The sequence below is a fragment of the Aquarana catesbeiana genome, linkage group LG04 (assembly GCF_042186555.1).
Source record: "Aquarana catesbeiana isolate 2022-GZ linkage group LG04, ASM4218655v1, whole genome shotgun sequence".
Taxonomy (NCBI): Eukaryota; Metazoa; Chordata; class Amphibia; order Anura; family Ranidae; genus Aquarana; species Aquarana catesbeiana.
The window spans coordinates 471,208,726-471,231,729 of record NC_133327.1 but is presented as its reverse complement, the minus strand read 5'-3'; the positions used below and the strand labels follow the sequence as shown (position 1 = coordinate 471,231,729).

General features: G+C 39.1%; 1 protein-coding gene across 3 annotated transcripts in view; it reads right to left on the bottom strand.

Annotated features, from left to right (window-relative positions):
- Positions 1-23,004, bottom strand: part of CAPN9 (calpain 9) — a 1,322,409-nt gene that overhangs the window by 402,705 nt on the left and 896,700 nt on the right. For all 3 annotated transcript variants that reach the window (XM_073627588.1, XM_073627590.1, XM_073627589.1), the window contains exons 12-13: positions 19,749-19,785; positions 16,223-16,303 (exon numbers count right to left, since the gene is read on the bottom strand). In XM_073627588.1, coding sequence (XP_073483689.1) covers positions 16,223-16,303; positions 19,749-19,785 — 118 coding nt within the window. The remainder of the gene's footprint in view (positions 1-16,222; positions 16,304-19,748; positions 19,786-23,004) is intronic.

The following is a 23,004-nucleotide window of genomic DNA, read 5'->3' as shown; positions in this document are numbered from 1 at the left end:
AACGGGATTACACTATTGGCTTTTCTTTTGCCGATTACTCCCTATACCTACAATCCTCCCCCGCATTCTACCTGAGGAGACCCCATCCTTGGATCTAGGACAGTGAGGGACGTGTCTGTTGGAGACTATAGGTGGACGCCCTAATTACCATCTTGATATATGCTTTTGCCCTATTACCCTAAGGTAAGGGGCCATTACCTACCTGAGTGGTTTTTTTTTTTTTTGCACGAAGAAAACACTGGATGTGGCTCACCTCAGCACTTTAATTGCAACGTGTGCATGCTAGCACGTTGCTGTCACTAATTTTTTTTTTTTTTTTTTTTTTTAAACGGACTTTTATATGCATTTTTTTTTTTTTTTTTTTTTTTTTTTTCATGCGTTTTTTTTCTTTGTCATTTTCCTTTTTTGATGTCAGTTTTACATATGTATTATATGATTATTAGCTAGTCATCACCTTGTAAAGTTGCACATTGCACTTTTGTGTTTGCACTGCACACTTTGTTGGTTTATAGATGCACGTTGTTTTTACTTGGAATTTTTTATGTTTATTGTTTCTATTACTAGCTAATGTTACAGGCAGCTATATCCACTACGTTCACAATTTTTAGATTTACCATCCTTTTTAATATATGCTTGCCACGTTTGCTCCAGCCACTTTATTTATTGATTATTGTGGTTATATTTACATATATTTTTTAAGAAATTGCACTGAATTTTTGACACATTTACTTACACCTATTCTTGGATTAGCGCAGCACCACTCACTTTTACCATTTACTCAAAAAGGCCTGGTGTTCACCTTACCGGTGCATGCGGCTTTTCCAATCTTAGCCATTTCCATATCTGATAGCGCGGGAATAACTCTCTAAATCTAATGGTGGGCATACCCACCGATCAAAAGGAAAAAAGAAAAAAAAGGAAAAAAGAAAGAAAACCTGCGCTACCAAGCAAAAATTAGTGTGACTGCAGCTGCAAAAAAAACCACAAATATCAATGAGGTGAAAAATTTAAATAAAAAGAAAAAAATGTGTGCGCTTGCATTAGATACTTAAATCTATATTCCTGTGTGATTGTCATAAATAGATGAATAAATGAATAAACACCATCAGAGTTAATTTTAAGTGTAAGTGAATAACAAGTCGCTATGTGACACAGCAAATAGCGATATATAAATCAAATACTAATATTAACCATTCCATACAGATAAATATAGAAAACTTGTGTGCAAAAAACAAGGTTATTCCACCCAAGTGCAAAGTCATAAGTGAAAGAGTTCAAAACTGCGTAATGAGTCGCAAAAAAAACACATATCCAAAGTTCATCAGTTGCATTCCTTAGTGTGTATAAAGGAATAAGGGGACGTGAAGGGACCTCCAACCACCACTGGATCCAAAGGTTGATAACAGATGTATCCTTACCAGACGCGTTGGACCTCCTTTATAGCAAGGTCTTAGAAGCATACAGATTTAGCCCTCTGCAGGGACAGGAGATGACAGCTCACCACACGACCGGAGATGATTCCGACACTTCCGCGTTGATGTAAATACTCCCTCGTTTTAAACTCGTGAATAAAGAAGGGGAGAAAAAGAAACTCCAATAGTGTAGTAGATAAAAAAAGGGGAATTTTATTGCCTCAGACAACTAGGCATCATACAAAAACATCCAAAATATAAAAGCCGGCAAAATATAAAAACAGCAGAGACGCCCGTGCTAAATTACATGGGGCTCTATGGCGATCTGGCATACACTGCGTAGCCACGCCCTACATGTTTCATGATAGGTCACGTCTTCAAAGGGGCACGATCAATCTTTTTTTTGTTCAGCCCACAGGCTGCATGAAAAAAAAGATTACAATATATGCCCAACAAAGACCAGCAACGTACTGGTATGTTGCTGGGACTTTGAGTGGTTATACTATAATGATGCCTGCAGTTTTAGGTATCATTCTTTTCAGCCAGCAGTCGGCTTTCATGTAAAAGCAATCCTAGCAGCTAATTAGCCTCTAGACTGCTTTTACAAGCAGTGGGAGGGAATGCCCCCCCACCATCTTCCATGGTTTTCTCTGGCTTTTCTGTCCCAACAGGGAACCTGAGACTGCAGCTGGTGGTTCCGCCAGCTGACCATAGAACTGATCGGAGACCAGAATGGCTCCAATCATCTCTATGGCCTAAGAAACCGGAAGCTATGAGCATTTCATGACTTAGATTTCGCTGGATATAAACAGCGCCATTGGGAAATTGGGAAAGCATTTTATCACACCGATCTTGGTGTGGTCAGATACTTTGAAGGCAGAGGAGAGATCTAGGGTCTAATAGACCCCAATTTTTTCAAAAAAAGGAGTACCTGTCACTACCTATTGCTATCATAGGGGATATTTACATTCCCTGAGATAACAATAAAAATGATAAAAAAATATATATAAATGAAAGGAACAGTTTAAAAATAAAATAAAATAAAAAAGCAAAATAATTAGAAAAAAAAAAAGCACCCCTGTCCCCCCCCCTGCTCTCGCGCAAAGGCGAGTTTGTCGCCGCTGCACGTTTGTGCGCCGTTTTAAAGCATGTCGTGTTTGGTATCCATGTACTCGGCCTAATATGATCTTTTTTCCTTGTCAAAAGAAGTTTATTGAGTATACAATGTTATAAAGATACATAAAGTAAGTTTACAAGGATCTATAAAGTAAGCTCATTGTTTTACAGTAGGGTTTATATAGGTAAATATCATGAAATTTCAAATATTAAACATTGGGTTCACGTAAACCTAAATTAAAGATATATATAATTTCCTTAGTTACTTTTGTAGGTATTTAAATGATTTATACCTACTATACATATTGTTTACAAGTAGAGTGTATATAGGTCAAATAAATTCTGATAATGAGCTTTAATCGTAAGGTGGAGAAAAGGAAAGAGAAAGAAGAAAAAGGGTTGAAAGGTAGAGGTATGGTCCACAAGGTTGTCCCGCTCGTCAGTTTATTATTCTTTTTAGTTCTCTTTGAAGCCTTAGAATGGGTGTCTCTGTAAGTCATTTAATCTGTTACCATGGCAACATGACAGAGTCATTGAAGTTTGACAGGAACTGTTGTTTTATCCAAGGATGCCAAAGTTTTTCAAATTTTGGAATTTGATTTTAATCGATGGCTACCATCTTAGCATGGGACATTGTATTATTCATTCTGTGAATTGTTTCTGCTAGTACCAATGTAGGAGATTTCCATGCCTTGGCCACTGTTTGTTTTGCAGACGTTATTAGTTGGATCATTAGTTTGAATTGAGAGAGTGTTAACCATTCCGGTTTTAGATTAAGTAAAGTTAAATATGGATCTGGTTGTATTATTTTTTTAAATATTTTAGATGCAATCACGAAGACTTCCTTCCAGAAGGTTTGGATTACTGGGCACGTCCACCATATGTGTAAATATGTGCCTATTTCTGGGCATCCTCGAAAACAAAGAGCTGAGGTATTAGGTGAATATTTTGCCACTCTAGCGGGTACAAGGTACCAGCGAGTTAGGACTTTATAATTTGTCTCCAGTGCTAAGATGTTGGGTGAAGATGACTTAGATGTGAGCCATATGTTAGACCAGTCCGTGTCTTCAAAAGTTCGTCCCAGGTCCTCCTCCCACCTCTGAACGTAAGAGGGTCTATTAAGATTTGCTACTCCATATAATTGATTATAAAGTGATGAAATTGTACCTTTAGCAAATGGATCTTTTGTACAGATTGATTCAAAAATGGATAATTGGGATAATGGTGTATCCCCCTTTAGGAATGGTGTATAGAAATTTTTGATTTGGAGATATCTAAATATCTCAGAGTTTGGTAGATCATATTTTTCTCTAAGCGATGGGAATGAAAGGAATGATTTAGATGCTATGAAGTCATTTAGTGTCTGAATGCCTGATGTTGTCCAAGCTTTAAAAGAATTTGGGTAGATCCATGCCGGATAAAAGGCCGGATTTCTGATAAAAGAAAGGAGAGGATTGTGTGGAGATTGTAACTGATATTTGGTTTTTAGTTTATCCCAGAGAGATAAGAAGTGTTTAGTTATGGGATTATGAATTTTAAAGCGGTCTTTAGGATCAAGCCATAATAAATTTGATATTAATAGAGGGTCATTTTCTGAAGCCTCTATAAATACCCATAATGGGATTTCCTGTTTTGCATGGTATTTGGACAGACTGGCCAAATGTGCTGCTCTGTAGTAGTTAGTAAAATTAGGGTATCCCAGGCCTCCTTTATTTTTGGGAAGATGTAGTGTGTGTATAGGTATACGTGGTTTAGAAGAGCCCCATATAAACGAAGTTGCTCTTTTTTGTACTATTCTCAAAAAATAGGAAGGAATTGGAATAGGGAGGACTCTGAATAGATAAAGCAATTTGGGTAGAATAGTCATTTTGATTGCATTAATCTTCCCCATCCAGGATAAAGGAAGTTGCGACCATTGTTTTATTAGATTTGTGATCTGTCTTAATACAGGAGGATAATTGGTTGAGAATAAGTCAGAATGAGATGCTGTTAGATGAATTCCAAGATATGGGATTGATTTTTCTGCCCATGTGAATGGGAGTGCAGCCCTAGCCGGGATCAATTCCATGTTTGTGAGTGAAATATTAAGCACTAGGCATTTCTTAGGATTAATCATAAGGCCGGATAAGGCTGTAAATCCATCAAGAGCTGGTATTAAGTTAGGACCAGAGACCTGTGGTGATGATAGAAAAAGTAATATATCATCTGCAAATATACATAATTTGTGTGTAATACCTCCTACTTCAATGCCAGTTATAGTTTGGTTTGTTCTGATGTATTGGGCCATGGGTTCGAGTATAAGGGCAAATAATAAGGGAGATAATGGGCAACCCTGTCGGGTACCTCTTTCGATATTAAAGGCTTCAGATTTGTATCCAGCATATTTTATATAGGCTTTGGGTTTATTATATAATGCTTTGATCCATGTTAAAAAGTGGGGTCCAAAACCCCATTTTTGTAATGAATATTGCATATATTGCCAGGATACTGTGTCAAATGCCCTCTTAATATCGAGAGATAGAAAACATAAAGGGATTTTCCGTTTTTTAGCAATATGTGCCAATAACACTGCCCTGCGTATATTATCGCCTGCCTGTCTATTTGGCATGAAGCCTACTTGATCTCTATGTATTAATTTTCCTATAATGCTATTGAGGCGTTTTGCTATTATTTTTGCTAATAATTTAATATCGAGGTTTAACAGAGAGATAGGCCGATAATTCACACAGGAAGTATCATCAGAAAGGGGTTTTGGGATCATACAAACAATTGCCATTAGTGTTTCTTGCCGAAAAGAATGTCCATTTAGAAGTTTGTTAAAAGTTTTAGTGAGAATGGGAGAGAGTATTTCTGAGAATGTTTTATAGTATAAAGCCGAGTAGCCGCCTGGGCCTGGTCTTTTGTTAAGTTTTAGGTCTTTTATGGCGTTAGCAACTTCATCTATAGTTATAGGCTCATCCAAACTGCTTTTTTGATTCTGAGATAACTCAGGTAAGGTTATTTTTGAGAAGAAGGATTCAGCCTCTGTAGGATTAAATTCATTGTTTGTCTTGTATAAAGTTGCGAGATGTGAGTGAAATTTATGGACTATTTTAACTGGATTACAAGTGTAAACATTTTTTGATAATTTCAAACGTATTGGTTTGAAAGATTTGTTAGTTGAATTTAATGCCCGAGCCAAATATGTACCTGGTTTGTTTGTATTCATGTAGAAATTGTGTTTGGAGCGTTTGAGGGATTTATCAACTGACTCAGTGAGAAATAGATCGTATTCCAATCTAGATTTTTCCAGATGAGATTTTGTACTCTGAGATGGATTATCTTGAAATGATATGTAGGCTGCATTAAAATTGAGTTCTAGTTTTTTTGCTAGATTTTTGCGTTCCCGTTTAAATAGTGCCATTTGTCTTTGTATTGTACCACGCAAGACAGGCTTATGAGCTTCCCACAGTGTTATTGGGGAGATGTCTGTTGTATTATTAATTGATATGTATTCCTTTAAAGCTTGTTCAATGGCCATCTGATGTAGTGGGTGTTTGAGCATTATGTCCGGTAAGTACCACGTTGGGTCATGCGCTTTTGGTATGGCTGAGGCTATAGTAGTGTATACTGCATTATGGTCAGACCACGGAATCGGAATTATATCTGATGCAATAATTTCTGGTATCATTCCTATTGTTAGAAAAATATGATCTATTCTGGTGAAGGTTTAATGAGGGTGCGAGAAATAAGTGAATTTCTTTTTCATTGGGTTACTTTCTCTCCATGAATCTACCAGATTGTATTTGGAAAGAAGTTGAGAAAAAGGTAATCTAGAGGTTATTTTGGATGGTGTAAAAGGTGATTTATCTAGAAATGGGAGGAGGACCTGGTTCGAATCCCCACACATTATCACTGTTCCTATTTTGTGTGTATTAATCACTTGTAATATATGTGAGAGGAATGGTGTAGGTTGTTTGTTAGGAGCGTAGTAGGAAATCACCGTGATTGCTGTATCCATTATATAACCCATGAGTATCAGGTATCTACCTTCTGGGTCTTTAATTTCTGATGATAAGGTGAATGGTGTGGATCGGTGAAATGCAATTAGAGTTCCCCTTTGCTTGGTACAGGCAGAAGCCGTGTAAATTTGTTGATAAAAAGGAGAAATATATTTTGGAGTAGAATCTTTGGTGAAGTGTGTTTCTTGGAGGCATACTATGTGAGCCTTCTTGTTATGGAAAGTACGGAAGGCTTTGGTCCTTTTTTGAGGGACATTTATTCCCTGAACATTCAGGGAAAGTATATTCAGTGGTGCCATGGCAACAGATCAAATAGTTTTGACTTACTTTTTGTTATGCAGAGCTGACTGCGCAGATCAACCTGTGTGGACTGAAGAGATGAATAGATAGAAAAGAAACCAGTGAATTCTGGAGTAAAGAGTAAACAAAAAACATATGAGATTAGATGATACATTGTATAAATTATTTTTTGCAAGTAATCACAATTTACCCGTGAAAGAGAATAAATATCTCTCTCAGGGGAATAAGTGCCTTCGTCACACTCCCACATAATATGGTTGGGAGAATGAGGAGGGCTAATGGGGGTACACGGATCTTCCGCTTACAGGAGAGAAGTGCTATGTCAAAAGACATCAAAATGATGTTTCATTAATTGGAGTGCAGAATATAGTTTTTGTTGAAATTATTTATTCCAGGGTGGTTGTATATGGTTAGTCTTGCCCTAGGCTAAATAATTCAGTTAGAAAGGTACTGTTAATAACTTTGGTATTGATGAAAATAGTTTGAATTATTTGGGGATTTTAACCCTTTTAGAGTAAACAATTACATATTTTATTCATATGTAACTGTTTAGATATGTTAACTCATAAAATTGAGGTTGTATTGCTTCAGATTAGAATAAACAAAAACATAATTCTAGGAACTAGTTAGGTAATAATATATTTGTTTTAAGAAAAGAAAGAAAAAGCTTCCATTACTTCTGGATTATTGAACATATTTGTCTTAAAAAGTAATAAATCTATTATTATTACCTGATAATATATAACTGAACAAGAATTTCCTTATTTCACTTATATATTCTAAGGCTATATGAATCAGAAGTAATAAGAAATATAACTGGAATGTAACATGATCCCACACAGTGTGTGACTATCAGAATGCAGTTACATTCAGTTATAAATACAGGTTTTGTATAGAGAACCATCTCTTAGTATAATAAATGAAGAGATATCAGGAATTAGGATGTCAGTCCATTGAATCTTCTTGGTCCATGGATGATGTGGCATAACGGCCTCTTTTGTGAGAATGATGATTCCCATTTTGTTCTGAAATTTTCTGAGTGCTGCCTGAAGGTGAAGATGATGCCATTCTTCTGCGTGTGGGAGAGTTGCTGCTTGTGGGTTCTGTCATATTTAATTTTAAAAGGGTTTGTTGTAGTTCATCTGCTGATCTGCTTCTGTAAATTGTACCTTGGTAGTTAAATCTGACTGAAAAGGGGAAGCCCCATTGATACATAATGTTGTGGCGTTGCAGTTCCATTAGTTGGGGTTTCATGGATCGTCTTTTAGTAATAGTAAGTTGGGATAGGTCAGCAAAAATTTGATAATTGTGTCCATGAAAATTAAGTTCCTTTTTTTCTCTTGCAGCAATTAGTATTTGTTCTTTTGTTCTGTAATAATGAAATTTTGTGATTATATCACGTGGGGGTCCATCTTTCTTTTTGGCTGTGAGGGCTCTGTGTACTCTGTCCAGTTCTAAACGTTCAATAGGGATATCTGGCTTTAGTTCTTGTAATAGAGCAGTAATAGTAGATTGCAGGTCTGTCACAGTTTCAGGTATTCCCCTTATGCGCAAGTTTGAACGTCTGGCTCTATTTTCGTAATCTTCGAGCTTAGTTTGAAGTATTAAATTCTCTTTTTTTAATTGTTCCAATTCTGTTATATTTTCTTGGGTTGTAATTTCAATTTCATCCATTTTTATTTCTAGGGCTGCGGTGCGGTTTCCCAGCTCTCTTATTTCTTTGGTTAGGCTTTTTGTTATTTGGTCTGAGGTTTGTTTTAAAGCCTTATGAAGCATCTTTTCAAATTGTAATAATATTACTGGGGATACTGAGGAGGCTTGTGGAGAAGTTTGTGAGAGGATTTGTTCTGTATCTGACTCAAATGGAGAGTCTTGCTGTGACATTTTCTGTCTGTGAGAGCGCCCTGGTGCTGTATCTCGTGAGGTGACTGGAGCTGCTTCAGCTGCAGTGAGTGCCTGTGAGCTCTTTGTGAGGTGATTTTTATTTCTGCCACGGTTTCCTCCCAGTACCATATTTCCTGCCCAAACTTTCACAGTTTGTTCCCAGGTGCAAAAAGGTTCAAATGGATACCTTTTGAGTCTGCAGGCTCCGCTTTGTCCTTCTCTTCTCTCCTCAGCGGTGTGGAGCTCTAACAATGCATGTCTGCTCCGCTAGGCTCCGCCTCCTGCCCCCCAATATGATCTTTTTTATTCCATCACACATTTGGGCAATATAGTGTGTTTTAGTGCATTAAAATTTAAAAAAGTGTATTTTTTCCAAAAAAAATGCGTTTGAAAAATCGCTGCGCAAATACTGTGTGAAAAGAAAAAATTAAACACCCACCATTTTAATCTGTAGGGCCTTTGCTTTAAAAAATATGTAATGTTTGGGAGTTCAAAGTAATTTGCTTGCAAAAAAAATTATTTTTTATGTAAACAAAAAGTGTCAGAAAGGGCTTTGTCTTCAAGTGGTTAGAAGAGTGGGTGATGTGTGACATAGGCTTCTAAATATTGTGTATAAAATGCCAGGACAGTTCAACCCCCCCCGAAATGACCCTATTTTGGAAAGTAGACACCCCAAGCTATTTGCTGAGAGGCACGTCGAGTCCATGGAATCTTTTATATTTTGACACAAATTGCGGGAAAAAGACAATTCTTTTTTTTCCACGAAGTTGTCACTAAATGATATATTGCTCAAACATGTCATGGGCATATGTGAAATTACACCCCAAAATAAATTCTGTTGCTTCTCCTGAGTACGGGGATACCACATGTGAGAGACTTTTTGGGAGCCTAGCTGCGTACGGGACCCCAAAAACCAAGCATCGCCTTCAGGCTTTCTAAGGGTGTAAATTTTTGATTTCACTCCTTACTACCTATCACAGTTTCGGAGGCCATGGAATGCCCAGATTGCACAAACCCCCCCAAATTACCCCATTTTAGAAAGTAGACACCCCAAGCTATTTGCTGAGAGGTATGTTGAGTATTTTGCAGATCTCGCTTTTTGTCACAAAGTTTTGAAAATTGAAAAAGAAGAAAAATACATTTTTCTTTTCTTTCTTCATTTTCAAAAACAAATGAGAGCTGCAAAATACTCACCATGCCTCTCAGAAAATAGCTTGGGGTGTCTACTTTCCAAAATGGGGTCATTTGGGGGGGGGTTGTGCTATCTTGGCATTTTATGGCCTTCGAAACTGTGATAGGTAGTGAGGAGTGAAATCAAAAATTTACGCCCTTAGAAATCCTGAAGGTGGTGCTTGGTTTTCGGGCCACATATGCAGCTAGGCTCCCAAAAAGTCCCACACATGTGGTATCCTCGTACTCAGGAGAAGCAGCAGAATGTATTTTGGGGTGTCATTTCACATATGCCCATAGCATGTGTGAGCAATATACCATTTAGTGACAACTTTGTGCAAAAAAAAAAAAGTTTGTCATTTTCCCGCAACTTGTGGCAAAATATAAAATATTCCATGGACTCAACATGCCTCTCAGCAAATAGCTTGGGGTGTCTACTTTCCAAAATGGAGTAATTTGGGGGGGTTTGTGCCACCTTGGCATTTTATGGCCTTCAAAACTGATAGGTAGTGAGGAGTGAAATCAAAAATTTACGCCCTTAGAAATCCTGAAGGCGGTGCTTGGTTTTGGGGCCCCATACGTGGCTAGGCTCCCAAAAAGTCCCACGCATGTGGTATCTCCGTACTCAGGAGAAGCAGCAAAATGTATTTTGGGGTGCAATTCCACATATAACCATGGCATGTGTGAGCAATATATCATTTAGTGACAACTTTTTGTAAAAAATTTTTTTTTGTCATTATTCAATCACTTGGGACAAAAAAATAAAATATTCAATGGGCTCAACATGCCTCTTAGCAATTTCCTTAGGGTATCTACTTTCCAAAATGGGGTCATTTGGGGGGGGGGGTTGTACTGCCCTGCCATTTTTGCAAAAAGCTGCTTAAATTCCAGAAAATGTACCCGAGTTTGTAGACGCTGTAACTTTTGCGCAAACCAATATACGCTTATTAACATTTTTTTACCAAAGCCATGTGGCTGAATACATTTTGGCCTAAATGTATGACTAAAATTGAGTTTATTGGATTTTTCTTATAACAAAAAGTAGAAAATATAATTTGTTTTCAAAATTTTCGGTCTTTTTCCGTTTATATCGCAAAAAATAAAAATCGCAGAGGCAATCAAACTCCATCAAAAGAAAGCTCTATTTGTGGGAAAAAAAGGACGCAAATTTCGTTTGGGTACAACATTGCATGACTGCGCAATTAGCAATTAAAGCAGCACAGTGGCAAATTGTAAAAAGTCCTCTGGTCTTTGGCCAGCCAAATGGTCCAGGGCTGAAGTGGTTAAATGAGGTTGTTAACTCATAGGGGTGAAATGGATAGAATCATGTTTTAATATGGTAAATAATGTAAATACAACGCATTAGTATAACTCATGTAAAAAAGGAATATCATATTTATACACATGCACAATGGCAATGGCATCATAAATTCATGGATATATACATAATCAGCACATAGAAATAAAACCTCATGTATGAACACATGTCAGCTTGGCAGCACAATTGGAGTTTAATGGGTTGGATATTGATAAAAGGTGCATCTAGATATGATTCCTAATAGGCACATAGCTATATTCTGATTGTGCGACGCGTTTTGTGTAAAAACACTTTCTCAGGGGCTTATGACTACCTCAGCTCCCGGGACAGACCGCTTTTCTGGCCTTGGTCCCACATACACTACACACCGTTGTTATCTGTGGCATGTGAGTACTCAGGGCCGACTATATTTTCTTTTCCTGTTGTGCTCATTTCAATAATAGGTTTAATTTTATTCTGTGTTTTTTAAAGATACCCTATAGCATCCCCTCTGAGGAAGTGTGTTTACATGAAACGCGTTGGGAAATCAGGATGTAACTACAGTATGTGCATATTAGGAATCATATCTAGATACACCTTTTATCAATATCCAACCCATTAAACCCCAAATGTGCTGCCAAGCTGACATGTGTTCATACATGTGCCGATTATGTATATATCCATGAATTTATGATGCCATTGCCATTGTGCACGTGTATAAATATATTACTTTTTTACCTGAGTTGTACTAATGCTATGTATTTACATTTACAATATTAAAACATGATTCTATCCATTTCACCCCTAAGAGTTAACAACCTCATTTAAAGTCCCAATTTCCCTTTTCTTGTTTATATGAACCAGGGATGGAGGCACACATTACTATGTGCTTCATTTAAATTCCAAAATTCCCCCACATTGTATATGCATTGAGGGTGGAGGCAGTTGACTTTAGATAGGCAGTGTTCCCCTGCCATCTATGTATGTTTTTTTTCTGGGTGGTTGGACCCTATCGGTCCATACACGCGGAACAGAGTAAGCAATGCCCACAAGACCTGGCGGCGCTTTTTGTACCATACTAGCAGCCCCGGTGGTATTGGTGATATTGCATTCCTGGGCCGTCATGTTTGTCTGACTCCCAGAAGCTGCGATGCGCTCTGTGCGCCCTCCCTTTTCCCCTCTCCTTCAGCCCTGGAGGGGCCGGAGGGATCGGGTGGGTGACCACAGCGCATCGGTGCCACGCACCGAAACTCCATGCGTGACGTCATTTCTGGGCATCATGTCAGGAGAGCGAGATTTCTCCATCTGGCCGACATAGCTGGGGAATTGGCGTCAGCCACGGGCGGTGTCCAACCTCCAAGGCTGGAGCCCCTCCCTGCACATGCCGTGCGAGCGGGATGCTGGTGGCAGTCCTGCATGGGGGGCATACATAAAGCAACTTCCTAGGCACAGTTCCTCTCGCTGCACATGTGTAGACGTTGTGTTCACTGTAGCATTTTGCTTTTATGCACATATTCAAGGTAAATTACTATGCAATTTTATCACACTGTTCCCCAGTATGTCACCTTCTGTTTCTTTGCTCACACCATCAGTATTAATTTTGTTGACTAAAACATTTTAGTCGACTAAATTAATACTATTTTAGTCGACTAAAATACTACTAAAACAATTGAGATGACTAAAATACGGCTAAAACTCAAATGGCATTTTAGTCAAAAGACTAAGACTAAAACTAAATTGAAGTTTGACTTCAAAATTAACACTGGTCTGTAGTGCATGTTCATACCTCAATACCATAATAACATATTAGATTCTTCACTCCAGCAGTATATAATGAGGTTGGAAATTGTAGAGAAATGTTAACTAATGTATTACAATTTAATTACAATCATTAGATTTTAGACAACTAAAATGTACTGGAGATTGTAGTCGACTAAAACGTAGGACATTTTAGTAGACTAAAATGTACTGTAGATTTAGTCGACTAAATACGACTAAAACTAAAACACTTGCAGAAGACTAAAATGGAACCAAAACTAAAATGCCATTTTAGTCCTAAGACTAAAACTGAATCAACATTTGCTGCCAAAACTAACACTGCACACCATCCCTTTGGTTATTTGGGCTTTTTCATGGTGGTTTGTTTATATACTTTTCTTATCACCTCAAATGTTTTTTTTCAGCTGGTGGTTCTTATCACCATCTCATTTACACATGTTTTTCACTTTTCTTACATTTCCACCTGGGTACTTAGTCTCATGTCACTTTCATTTTTAATGGATTCTTCATCCATTCATTACAGACCCTTTTCCATTCATTATCATTCCTTTTCATCACTCTGGACATACTATGGAGACTGGCAATCTGTGCTTGGGGGGTGCTGCATGTGCACCCTCTGGATACGGGGCTTATGACTATCTCAGCTCCCAGGATGGACTGCTTTCCAAGCCTTGGTCCCACATACACTACACACCGTTGTTATCTGTGGCATGCGAGTACTCAGGGTCGACTATATTGCCTTTTCCTATTGTGCTCATTTCAATATGAGGTTTAATGTTATTATGTGTTTTTTTATAGATACCCTATAGCATCCGCCCCATGAGGAAGTGTTTTTACATGAAATGTGTCAGCAAATCAGGATGTGCCTATTAGGAATCATATCTAGATACACCTTTTATCAAAATCCAATTGATTAAACCCCAATTGTGCTGCCAAGCTGACATGTGTTCATACATGAGTTTATATTACTATTCATTATTGCTATGTGCTGATTATGTATATATCCATGAATTTATGATGCCATTGCCATTGTGCATGTGTATAAATATGATATTACTTTTTTACATGAGTAGAGTCAATGCTATGTATTTACATTATTTACAATATTAAAAAATGATTCTATACATTTCACCACTATGAGTTAATAACCTCATTTAAAGTGCCAATTTCCCCTTTTTTGTTTACCTGAACCAGGGATGGAGGCACATATTACTTTGTGCTTCATGTAAAGTCCCAAAATGCCCCAACATTGTATATGATTAATTGCAGAGTGTAATTTTCTGTATAAAAACAGTACTACTTAGAACATTGGTATTGGTTTTGAAAGGGATAGATTTGTCATCTTTTCTATTATTTGTGGCTGTACATAAAGTCACATCATAAGCAGAAGACTTGTCTTTATTCCACAAGTTTATGCTCTATAAGTGGAAAACAATTTAGGGAAAAAAAGCTGTCATAGATTAGAAAATCTTTCTTGAAAATTCTATTATCTTTTTTTATGGTATTCTGGTACAACCACTCAATTTATGACAGAACAGTTTTCTATACTGCACTATTATTTTTAGAATATGTGCTGCTTGCATATAAGTGAACTCTCTCTTTTCAGAAAGAAGTACCCTTTAATTGTTTAGATCCATGCATTGTCTGATGTACCTTTGTGTCTGAGTGGTGCATAGTATTATCTGGTATAAATCATTAGCTGGTATTAAGGAAAAGATATATGATTCTTCCTATTATCTCTGTATATTGTGTCTTGTTGTGACCATGGGGTCACAGCAATAATCAAGTAGTAATCTTGAAATAATTTAGGTATATCATTGTCTTGTCGTACAATGGGGACTTAAAAGTAGATCATGTCTTGATAATATCTAGCCATAAAATGTTTTGTTACACTGATGCCAAGAAATTACATATGGTTTGCTATTGTCCATGTGATTGCTGATTGGCTACAGCTATCACATGGTACCAGGGCTGCTCAAAGCAGCCCAATACAACGATCAGTGTTCTTCTGTGTCTGGTGGACACAATGGACACAGATCGTGCCACACAAGCAGTGGATGCAGGGGAACGTACAGGTAAGTACACTTGCGTCAGCGCTACTCCCTTACGGCCGTTTATATACTGCGGCCGGACGGGAAGCGGTAAAAGATAAAGTAGCTGCATACTCATTAAGTAATTACATCAGCTGATAAAAGTGCTTCAAAAATTAAGGGTTTAATATCATGTTAAGTATGAGTCTTTTCAGAGTATGAGTCTTTCCAGACATTGTTGAGCTCTAACAATGTCTGGAAAAGGCACAAAAGTGGACGATGGCTACTGCTACACCTGCAGAAGATCCAGACATTTTTTGCACAATATTGGCTTTAAAAGGGTCAGTTGAGTTTTCCAACCCTAGCTTCCTTATTAGGAAAGAACATTTAAAAAGAAACTATAAATTAATGCATAAAAAAAAAAAAATAGTTACTTAGCACCAAAAAAGAAAACAACTAAAATGCTCTGCAGTCTGGACCGATTGTTGACACAAAGTATATAAACTGGTTAACAATTTCTAGAAAAGGATACTTTTTTTAAATAAACCAGTGTGTCAATAACACAGATTTGACACGCTGAAAGTTACAGAGTGAAATAGGTGAACATAAAGAGACATAACTTGAGAAATTCTCAGTTGAAAAGTATGCTTGTTTGGTGGTACCTAAGGAAGTTATTATTTTAAAGTAAGTGGGTTTTGATCAGAATGGGCTTACAGAGGCAAAGTTACTTGGTGGCTGTAAGGGTCTCCTTTGACAATCTGACAGGTATTAGGTTGTACTCCGAATGTGTAAATGTACATTCTGATGTCAGAATATGCTTATAGAAGAATTGGCATAAGTTATGCAGAATATGCATTATATATCTGTCTATGATTATCTACTGTGCATACTCACTTGTTATGGTTCTTTCAGGAACCCACAGGGCATCTGTATCTAGTCATTCACACTTAGCTGTCTTTCTTATTTTATTATTTTGTTCTGTACCATATCTCAACTTTTAGTACCTCATTTACTCCAGTTGCACCCTTAGCCTAATACTGTAAAAACACTGCATATGCCATATGTCAAACTCGACACATAATGGAAACCTTTATAGAAGATATGACTTGGATAACAAAGTGAAAACTTGGATTGATTGCTTTTCAATTCTGACATTTCCAAGGACAAAACTTTGTGTCAAAAAGTAATGTAAGGGAAACATAATCTCAAAATTGGCTTATCTCTAATACATACTTCTCCAGCAATTTGCTCAAACAAAGCGCGGAATTGTCTTTCTTCTTCAGTCTCCTTGTGTGGAGGATTTGGTTTTGGTGGCTGTAAAATATATTTGTGACATATTAATATCAACAAATTTTGCATGGAACGTGCTACATGGCAAGTTATCTAATTATAGCGTGATTGTAATTTATCATCACAAAAATGAACATTTAACTTTTGACAGCCTCACTTTTTGTGAATAAGTATTGTCAGATAGTGTTTGCAAATAGTTTTTTTACATAATATAACACATACTATACAATATAACACACACATTCTGTAGGTCAGTGTGGCAAGCTTTTACTGCATGTTTTTACCTTTAGGGATTTAACACTGTCAGAGAAAGTTACTGTGTATTTTTCCATAACAAAAAAAAAATCCAAGTGGTACTGTGGTAAATGTGTCTTAACAACAAAAACACCGTGAAGAATATGATACCTTCTCAAGCTACCAAAAAGTTTTATAAGTGGACATTAATCGTTTCAAATGCAGTACATAAGGCCACCCCCCCTTCAAGATAACTCTTCTCCCAACCTCACCTCCCACCCACCCCACCCCAGAAACACTCCACCCCTAGGTTCCCACCCCACCTATAACAGTCTGGAGTCAGGCTAGGAGGCCAGTAGCTATAACAGTGGAGCAGCATCCACCGACAAGCGGGACAGGTATACAAGCAGGTCACCCTTGCTGATGACATGAGTTCACCCGAGGTGAGGGGTCTAAGTACTAACCGATATTCACCAGAGCTTCTGATGGTAAAGATGGTCTTTGCTGCGTGTTAGTACCAGGTTGCGGTCCTCAAGCTTGCCCCACCAGGAGGTGAGCAAGCTGGGGTCCAGTAGCAGATATTGAAGGTAGGGATCAAGCACAAGCATAGTCAGTAAACAAGCCAAAGGTCGGTAACAAATGGTAGTGAAGAGGCAGGTGGCAGCAGGAGAGACAAAAGTAAGATCTTGGCTGGAGAGAGCACAATAATCTGGCAAACAGGAAATGCAGAGACATGGCTTAAATCAGGAAGTTCATGGGAGGAGAAAAGAGTTCAAGGTTCAAGACAAACAAGATTCAAGACAGGGTAATTCAAGGAATTGTCCAGTGAACTGTCCAGCATTGCAGGTGGCTCAGCAAGTCATTGCGAGACACAGCAGTGGTCCCAGGTTTAAGTCCAGACCCTGACACCACCCTATAATCCCAAATCCCACTTAACTCCTCCCTTGCCCAAGTACCCCCCTCCTGTAATCTATTGGCCTGGTGCTGAAAAATCTCCCTGTGGAATATGCAGATGCTACAGCAGATCTACTCTGTACACCGGATACAGCCCACTATGCTGTACTAGCTACACCATCAGTGTGGAAAGCGGCTGTTTACTGCAGGCAAGATTTTGGGCAAGAGGATATCCTAAATCAATACTAGAAAAAAGCAGAATTAAAGTATTAAAACAAGGCAGAGCACACATACTGCAATGAAAAGACAGGAAAGAGGAATGTAATGATATGGATAAAATTGGATTAGTTACAAAGTATAGAACACACTGGGACAATTGCAATCACTGTTAAACAGCCATATATTAATGCTTGATACATGACTACAGAATATCCTAGGTGACAAACCATGGATGGATAGCACGTAAGGCACCTACAATAAGTGATGCTTTGGTTCGGAGTTCAGGAGGAGTTTAAATGACCCTCTGTACATAAAGCCTCCTCTGTCAGGCATGTTTGCATTAGGGCATTGCTCAATATGCACACATGTGGAAAAATCTAGGAATTCCAAGACTCACAGGGTAGAAGTACATATCAAATCAACTTCTTTCACAACTGTTCATCAAACTGGGTTATATATAGAATTGCATTCCCCTACCAAAAATCTATATTGGAAAAACCCACAGAGAATTTAGAAAAAGAATAGGAGAAAACCTGACGCGTATAATGGGTAAAGATGATGAGTCCCCCCTGGCTGTACACTTTGAACAACATCACAAATCCTCACTGAAGGAAATAATATTTGCAGCCATATACTGTATCAACTGACCCTTTCCGAGAGGAGGGGGGGACAAAGACAAGGTGCTTTTACAAAAAGGATCCAAGTGGATATTTTTGCTTAATACTATGTCCCCCGTAGGACTTATTAATGAATTGTCTTTGCAACCATTTTTATAGGAAGAGGACTAAGGACATCTCAGTGATTGCCCAAATATGGGTCCCTAATGGGAGAGTTTAGAGCAATGTAGAATATTCTCTCTGGCTGATTATCTTAGCATGATCAACCGTGTCAGCAATTTTACGTGGCAGGCTGGACCCAGCACACAAGATAGGAGACCACCTGTGAGACTAGATGGGTCTGTGTATGACAAATACTATCATATATAGGATAGGATGGTGTAAGGAGGGATAACTATCATACATCAGAGGATACATTGAATGCATGTGGCTTATATACAGTACAGTAATACCTTGAAATACGAGCATAATTTGTTCCAGAAGAATGCTTGTAATCCAAAGCACTCGTATATCAAAGTGAGTTTCCCCATAGGAAATAAAAGAAACTCAGAAAATCCGTTCCACAGCCACTACTTGTCTATGCAGTACCACATGTGGCCAGAGGTGCAGGGACGCTGGAGACACTCGGAAACACTTGGAGACCACTTGGACACACTTGGAGACACCCGGAGACACTCGGCAACGGAGTGTTTCCGAGTGTCTCAGAGCGTCACCGGTGCCCCCACACCTCTGTCCAAATGCGGTACTGAACATCCCAGCTGCTTGAATCCTGCTCATCTTGCAAGACAATGCTCACAAAGCGAGTCAGGATTTTTTAAACAAAATAGCTTGTATTGCGAAACGCTAGTAAACTGCGTTACTCGCTATCCGAGTATGTGGGATATGCTCATAAACTGCGTTAATCACTATCCGAGTACTGTATGTGGTATCAAGTTCTGTTGAATTTATAGAGATTAAGCAGGTTAAATAGTGTACATGTGTATATATGAGGGCTGCCACCCTATATAGGGAGATCGGTGCCTGTAACTTCCCCCACTGCCGCACTGATCATCTGTGAGGCTGCTCAGGTATCGGATTAAGCATCAGAGCAAGTACTCATGCAAATGCATGGTATCGGTATTAGTACTAGCATTAGTATCAGTGCAACCCTATTGTATATAATAGATATACTGTAGCATCTGCATATTCTACAGAAGCGATGGGGTGGGGAGTTGTGGTAGGGGGGAGTTGAGTGGGACTTGGGATTATAGGGTGGGGTGGGAGCCTAGTTGTGGGGGGTTTCTGGGGTGACATATCCTTTGTGATGTTTTTGTTGTGCATGTGTTTGAGGCACCTCCCCTAATTAGTTAGGTAATTAGCACCATTTTGACAAACCACTCCCAGGATCCGTTAATTTTCAGTGGGTTTCTTCAAACTGTAGATGTGTTTTACCCAGGTTTGGATGCCAGATCCTGCCAGATATTTTAAATAGATTTAAGCATAAATTTTTTTTAAAAATAACTTACATCAGGAAGGTCCACGTGTATATCTCCTTCAATCTCCCTACAAAACAAAGCAAACAAAGAATATATATATAGAATTTAATAATGTGAACTTGAAATCAAAAAGTGAAAGTTTGCTATGGAACATTTTGAGGAACTAAAGCCTTGCCAAGATGGCCAACTCCAGATAGAAACAATTCACAAAAAGGTATGGTTGGTGTGTAAAGGGGAAAGATCAGCTTTAAGGAGACCACAGAAAAAAAACAATTGAATAGTCCTTTGCTCTCTGCCTGTCTTTTTTTGGGCACACCTTCCAGAGTCTAGTTCCTCTTTAAATGCATGCTTCTGAATGGTAATTATTTTTTAACAGTCAAAAAGGCACAATGCATACAGAGAACGGAATTCTAGACAATAAAATGTGTGCCTTTTTTTCTGTTGCCTAGAGCAAACATGCCAACTTCTGTGGTGATGGAAAGCCATGTTCCGTGAGCATTTCCTGCACCACAGGTGAACACGCTGCCCCTGCAATCTGCATGTATTGTTAATGGCACCCCAAATGCAGATTGCATTTCACGAGCACCACATCTCAAGTTACCACAGTATCATGTGGTTTGGTATGTTGCATTCTGAAAAAGTAGTGCTTGTACTTCTTTTTCCATGGTCCAGTGCATTTTGAAGCCCATTTAAATGAATAGGCTTCAAAACTGGATTGCACAGGAATGTGCTGGAAACACACAGGGACACTCATATTCCAGTGTTTACAGCCCTAAACTTTCATGAAAATTAAGCATGCCAGCCTAAAATTAAAGTGGGATTCCGGCCACCTAAAAAAAAAATTTAAAGTCAGCAGCTACAAGCACTGTAGCTGCTGACTTTAAATAAGTAGACTTACCTGTCCTGGGTGCCTGCGGTGTCGGCCGCCCCGTCCCTCGGCTCTCGGGTCCCGGCACCGCCATCCTAGGTAAGGGAAACTGGCAGTGGAGCCTTGGGGCTTCACTGCCAGTTTCCTAGTGCGCACGTGCGAGTGGCGCGGTGATCTGCCAATGGCCCCGTGGTGTTCTGGGAGCACACACAGTTCCCAGAAGACAACAGGGCCGCTCACCGAGGAGCAGAACATGCCTTGGAATAGGAAGAGGCAGATTAGGAAGACTGCCTAGCAACAAGGGTTTGGGTAAGTATAAAAAAAAATTTTTTCCAAATTTTTTTTTTTAAACTCTTTTAAGATTTTTTTGGAATTTTTTTTTTCAGGGTGGCCCTCCACTTTAAGTTTTATATATTGCCGCTGTTGTTACCATTAATACAAGGAAAATTAACAAATACTATTATATACCAAAACCTTTTGAATACAGGGCAAAATAGGAATATGAACCATGCTAAAAGGAATAACAGCCTGGTTTACTAAACTGTGAAGTGATGTTAAATGAGGGGAATGCAGATTTAAAAGAGAAAAGTTTTTTTTTGTTTAATGCTTTACCTATGAGCTGCTAGTATCTATCAACCTTTTCTGCTCTCTGAAAAGTGCACAGTTTCTGTTAAAATAGAGTTAAAGCAGAGTTCCGACAAAAAAAATAAAATAAAAAAATAAAAGTCAGCAGCTACAAATACTGCAGCTGCTGACTTTTAATAATCGGACAACTACCTGTCCCAGGGTCCAGCGATGCGGGGGAACGAAGCCCCACTCGTCTTCCCCTCCTCTCTGTGGCACCAGCATTGCCACTGTGGGCGCCTGGCTGTGGCTTCACAGCCGGGCACGCATTGTGCATGCGCGAGGCCCGCTGCGCGCTATGACTGGCCGGGCAACATGTCACAGGTCCCAGATGATTGCCGAGAGGGGGGGGGGAGAGGTGAACTTACTTCCGGTGCCGTGGTGCCCTGGGAGGAAGTGGGAGCTGGAACCCTCTAAAAAGAGGGTTTCCGCTCCCCCCCCCAAAAAAAATGACATGCCAAATGTGGCATGTCAGGGGGTCACCTTCCCTTAAAGTGGAAGTTCCATTTTTGGGTGGAACTCCACTTTAATTACCTGTGGGAGGGTCTACAGAGTTTCCTGAAGTGTCCTACCGACAATAGGAGTTTGGATCCGCCCCCATTCTCCTCTCTGTGACTGACATATTCACACAACACACAGAGCTGCTCTCCTCCTCCTCCCTCTCCTCTCCCTCATCCCTGTTGCAGACAGAACAAGCTAAGCACACATTTAGGAAAGCATCAGACTTGAGTGAGTGTAGAAGTCACTGGCAGTGCTCTGTATATTATATTCCACTTTCTTGCTAAATTTATAATGCAAAGAATAATTTTTAACCACTTCAGTACAGGCACTTTCACCCCATTGCTGCCCAGGCCAATTTTCAGGTTACAGCACTGTCGCATTTTGAATGACAATTGCGCGGCCATGCAACACTGTACCCAAACAAATATTTTAGCATTTTTTTCCCCACAAACAGAGCTTTGTTTTGGTGGTATTTGATCACCACTGGGTTTTTTATTTTTTGCTCTTCAAATAAAAAAAAGCCAGAAAATTTAAAAAAAAAGTTTTTCTTAGTTTCTGTTATAAAACTTTGTAAATAAGTATGTTCTCTCCTTCACCGATGAGCACTGATGAGGTTGCACTGACAGGCACTGATGAGCACTGATGATGAGGCACTTATATGCAGCACTGATGAGCACTGATAGGTGGCACTAATATGCAGCACTGATGGGAACTGATAGGTGGCACTGATGGGCGGCTATGATAGATGGCACTGATAGGAAGCACTGATTAGGAGGCAATGACAGCCATCACTGATAGGCACAGATTGGCATTTCTAATGGGCACTGATGGGCATCTCTGGTGGGCTCTAGTGGGCATCCCCGGTGGGCTCTAGTGAGCACCCTCAATGGGTCTGCACTGATATTCAATGCACCGATTATCAGTGTAGACCCTCCCTGTCAAGAGAGCAGCCGATCGGCTCTCCTCTACTCGCACTTTGCGTGAGTAGAGGAAAAGCCAATGAACGTCAATTCCTGGTTACCATGTGATCAGCTGTGATTGGACACAGCTGACCACATGGTAAAGAGCCTATGTCACAGGCTCTTTACTGGGATCAGAGATGTGGTGTGTCAGACTGACACACCACATCACCAATCGCTGCGGGCCCCCTCGGTTTGTCCTGTTTGACATCATATGACGCCCAGTCAGGATAATACAACCACTTTCGTCATTCTGCTATATGGTGGGCGGGCAGTGGTTAAAGTAAAATACAACTCTTTTGTCAGCATTGCCTACATTTACTGTAATAACAAT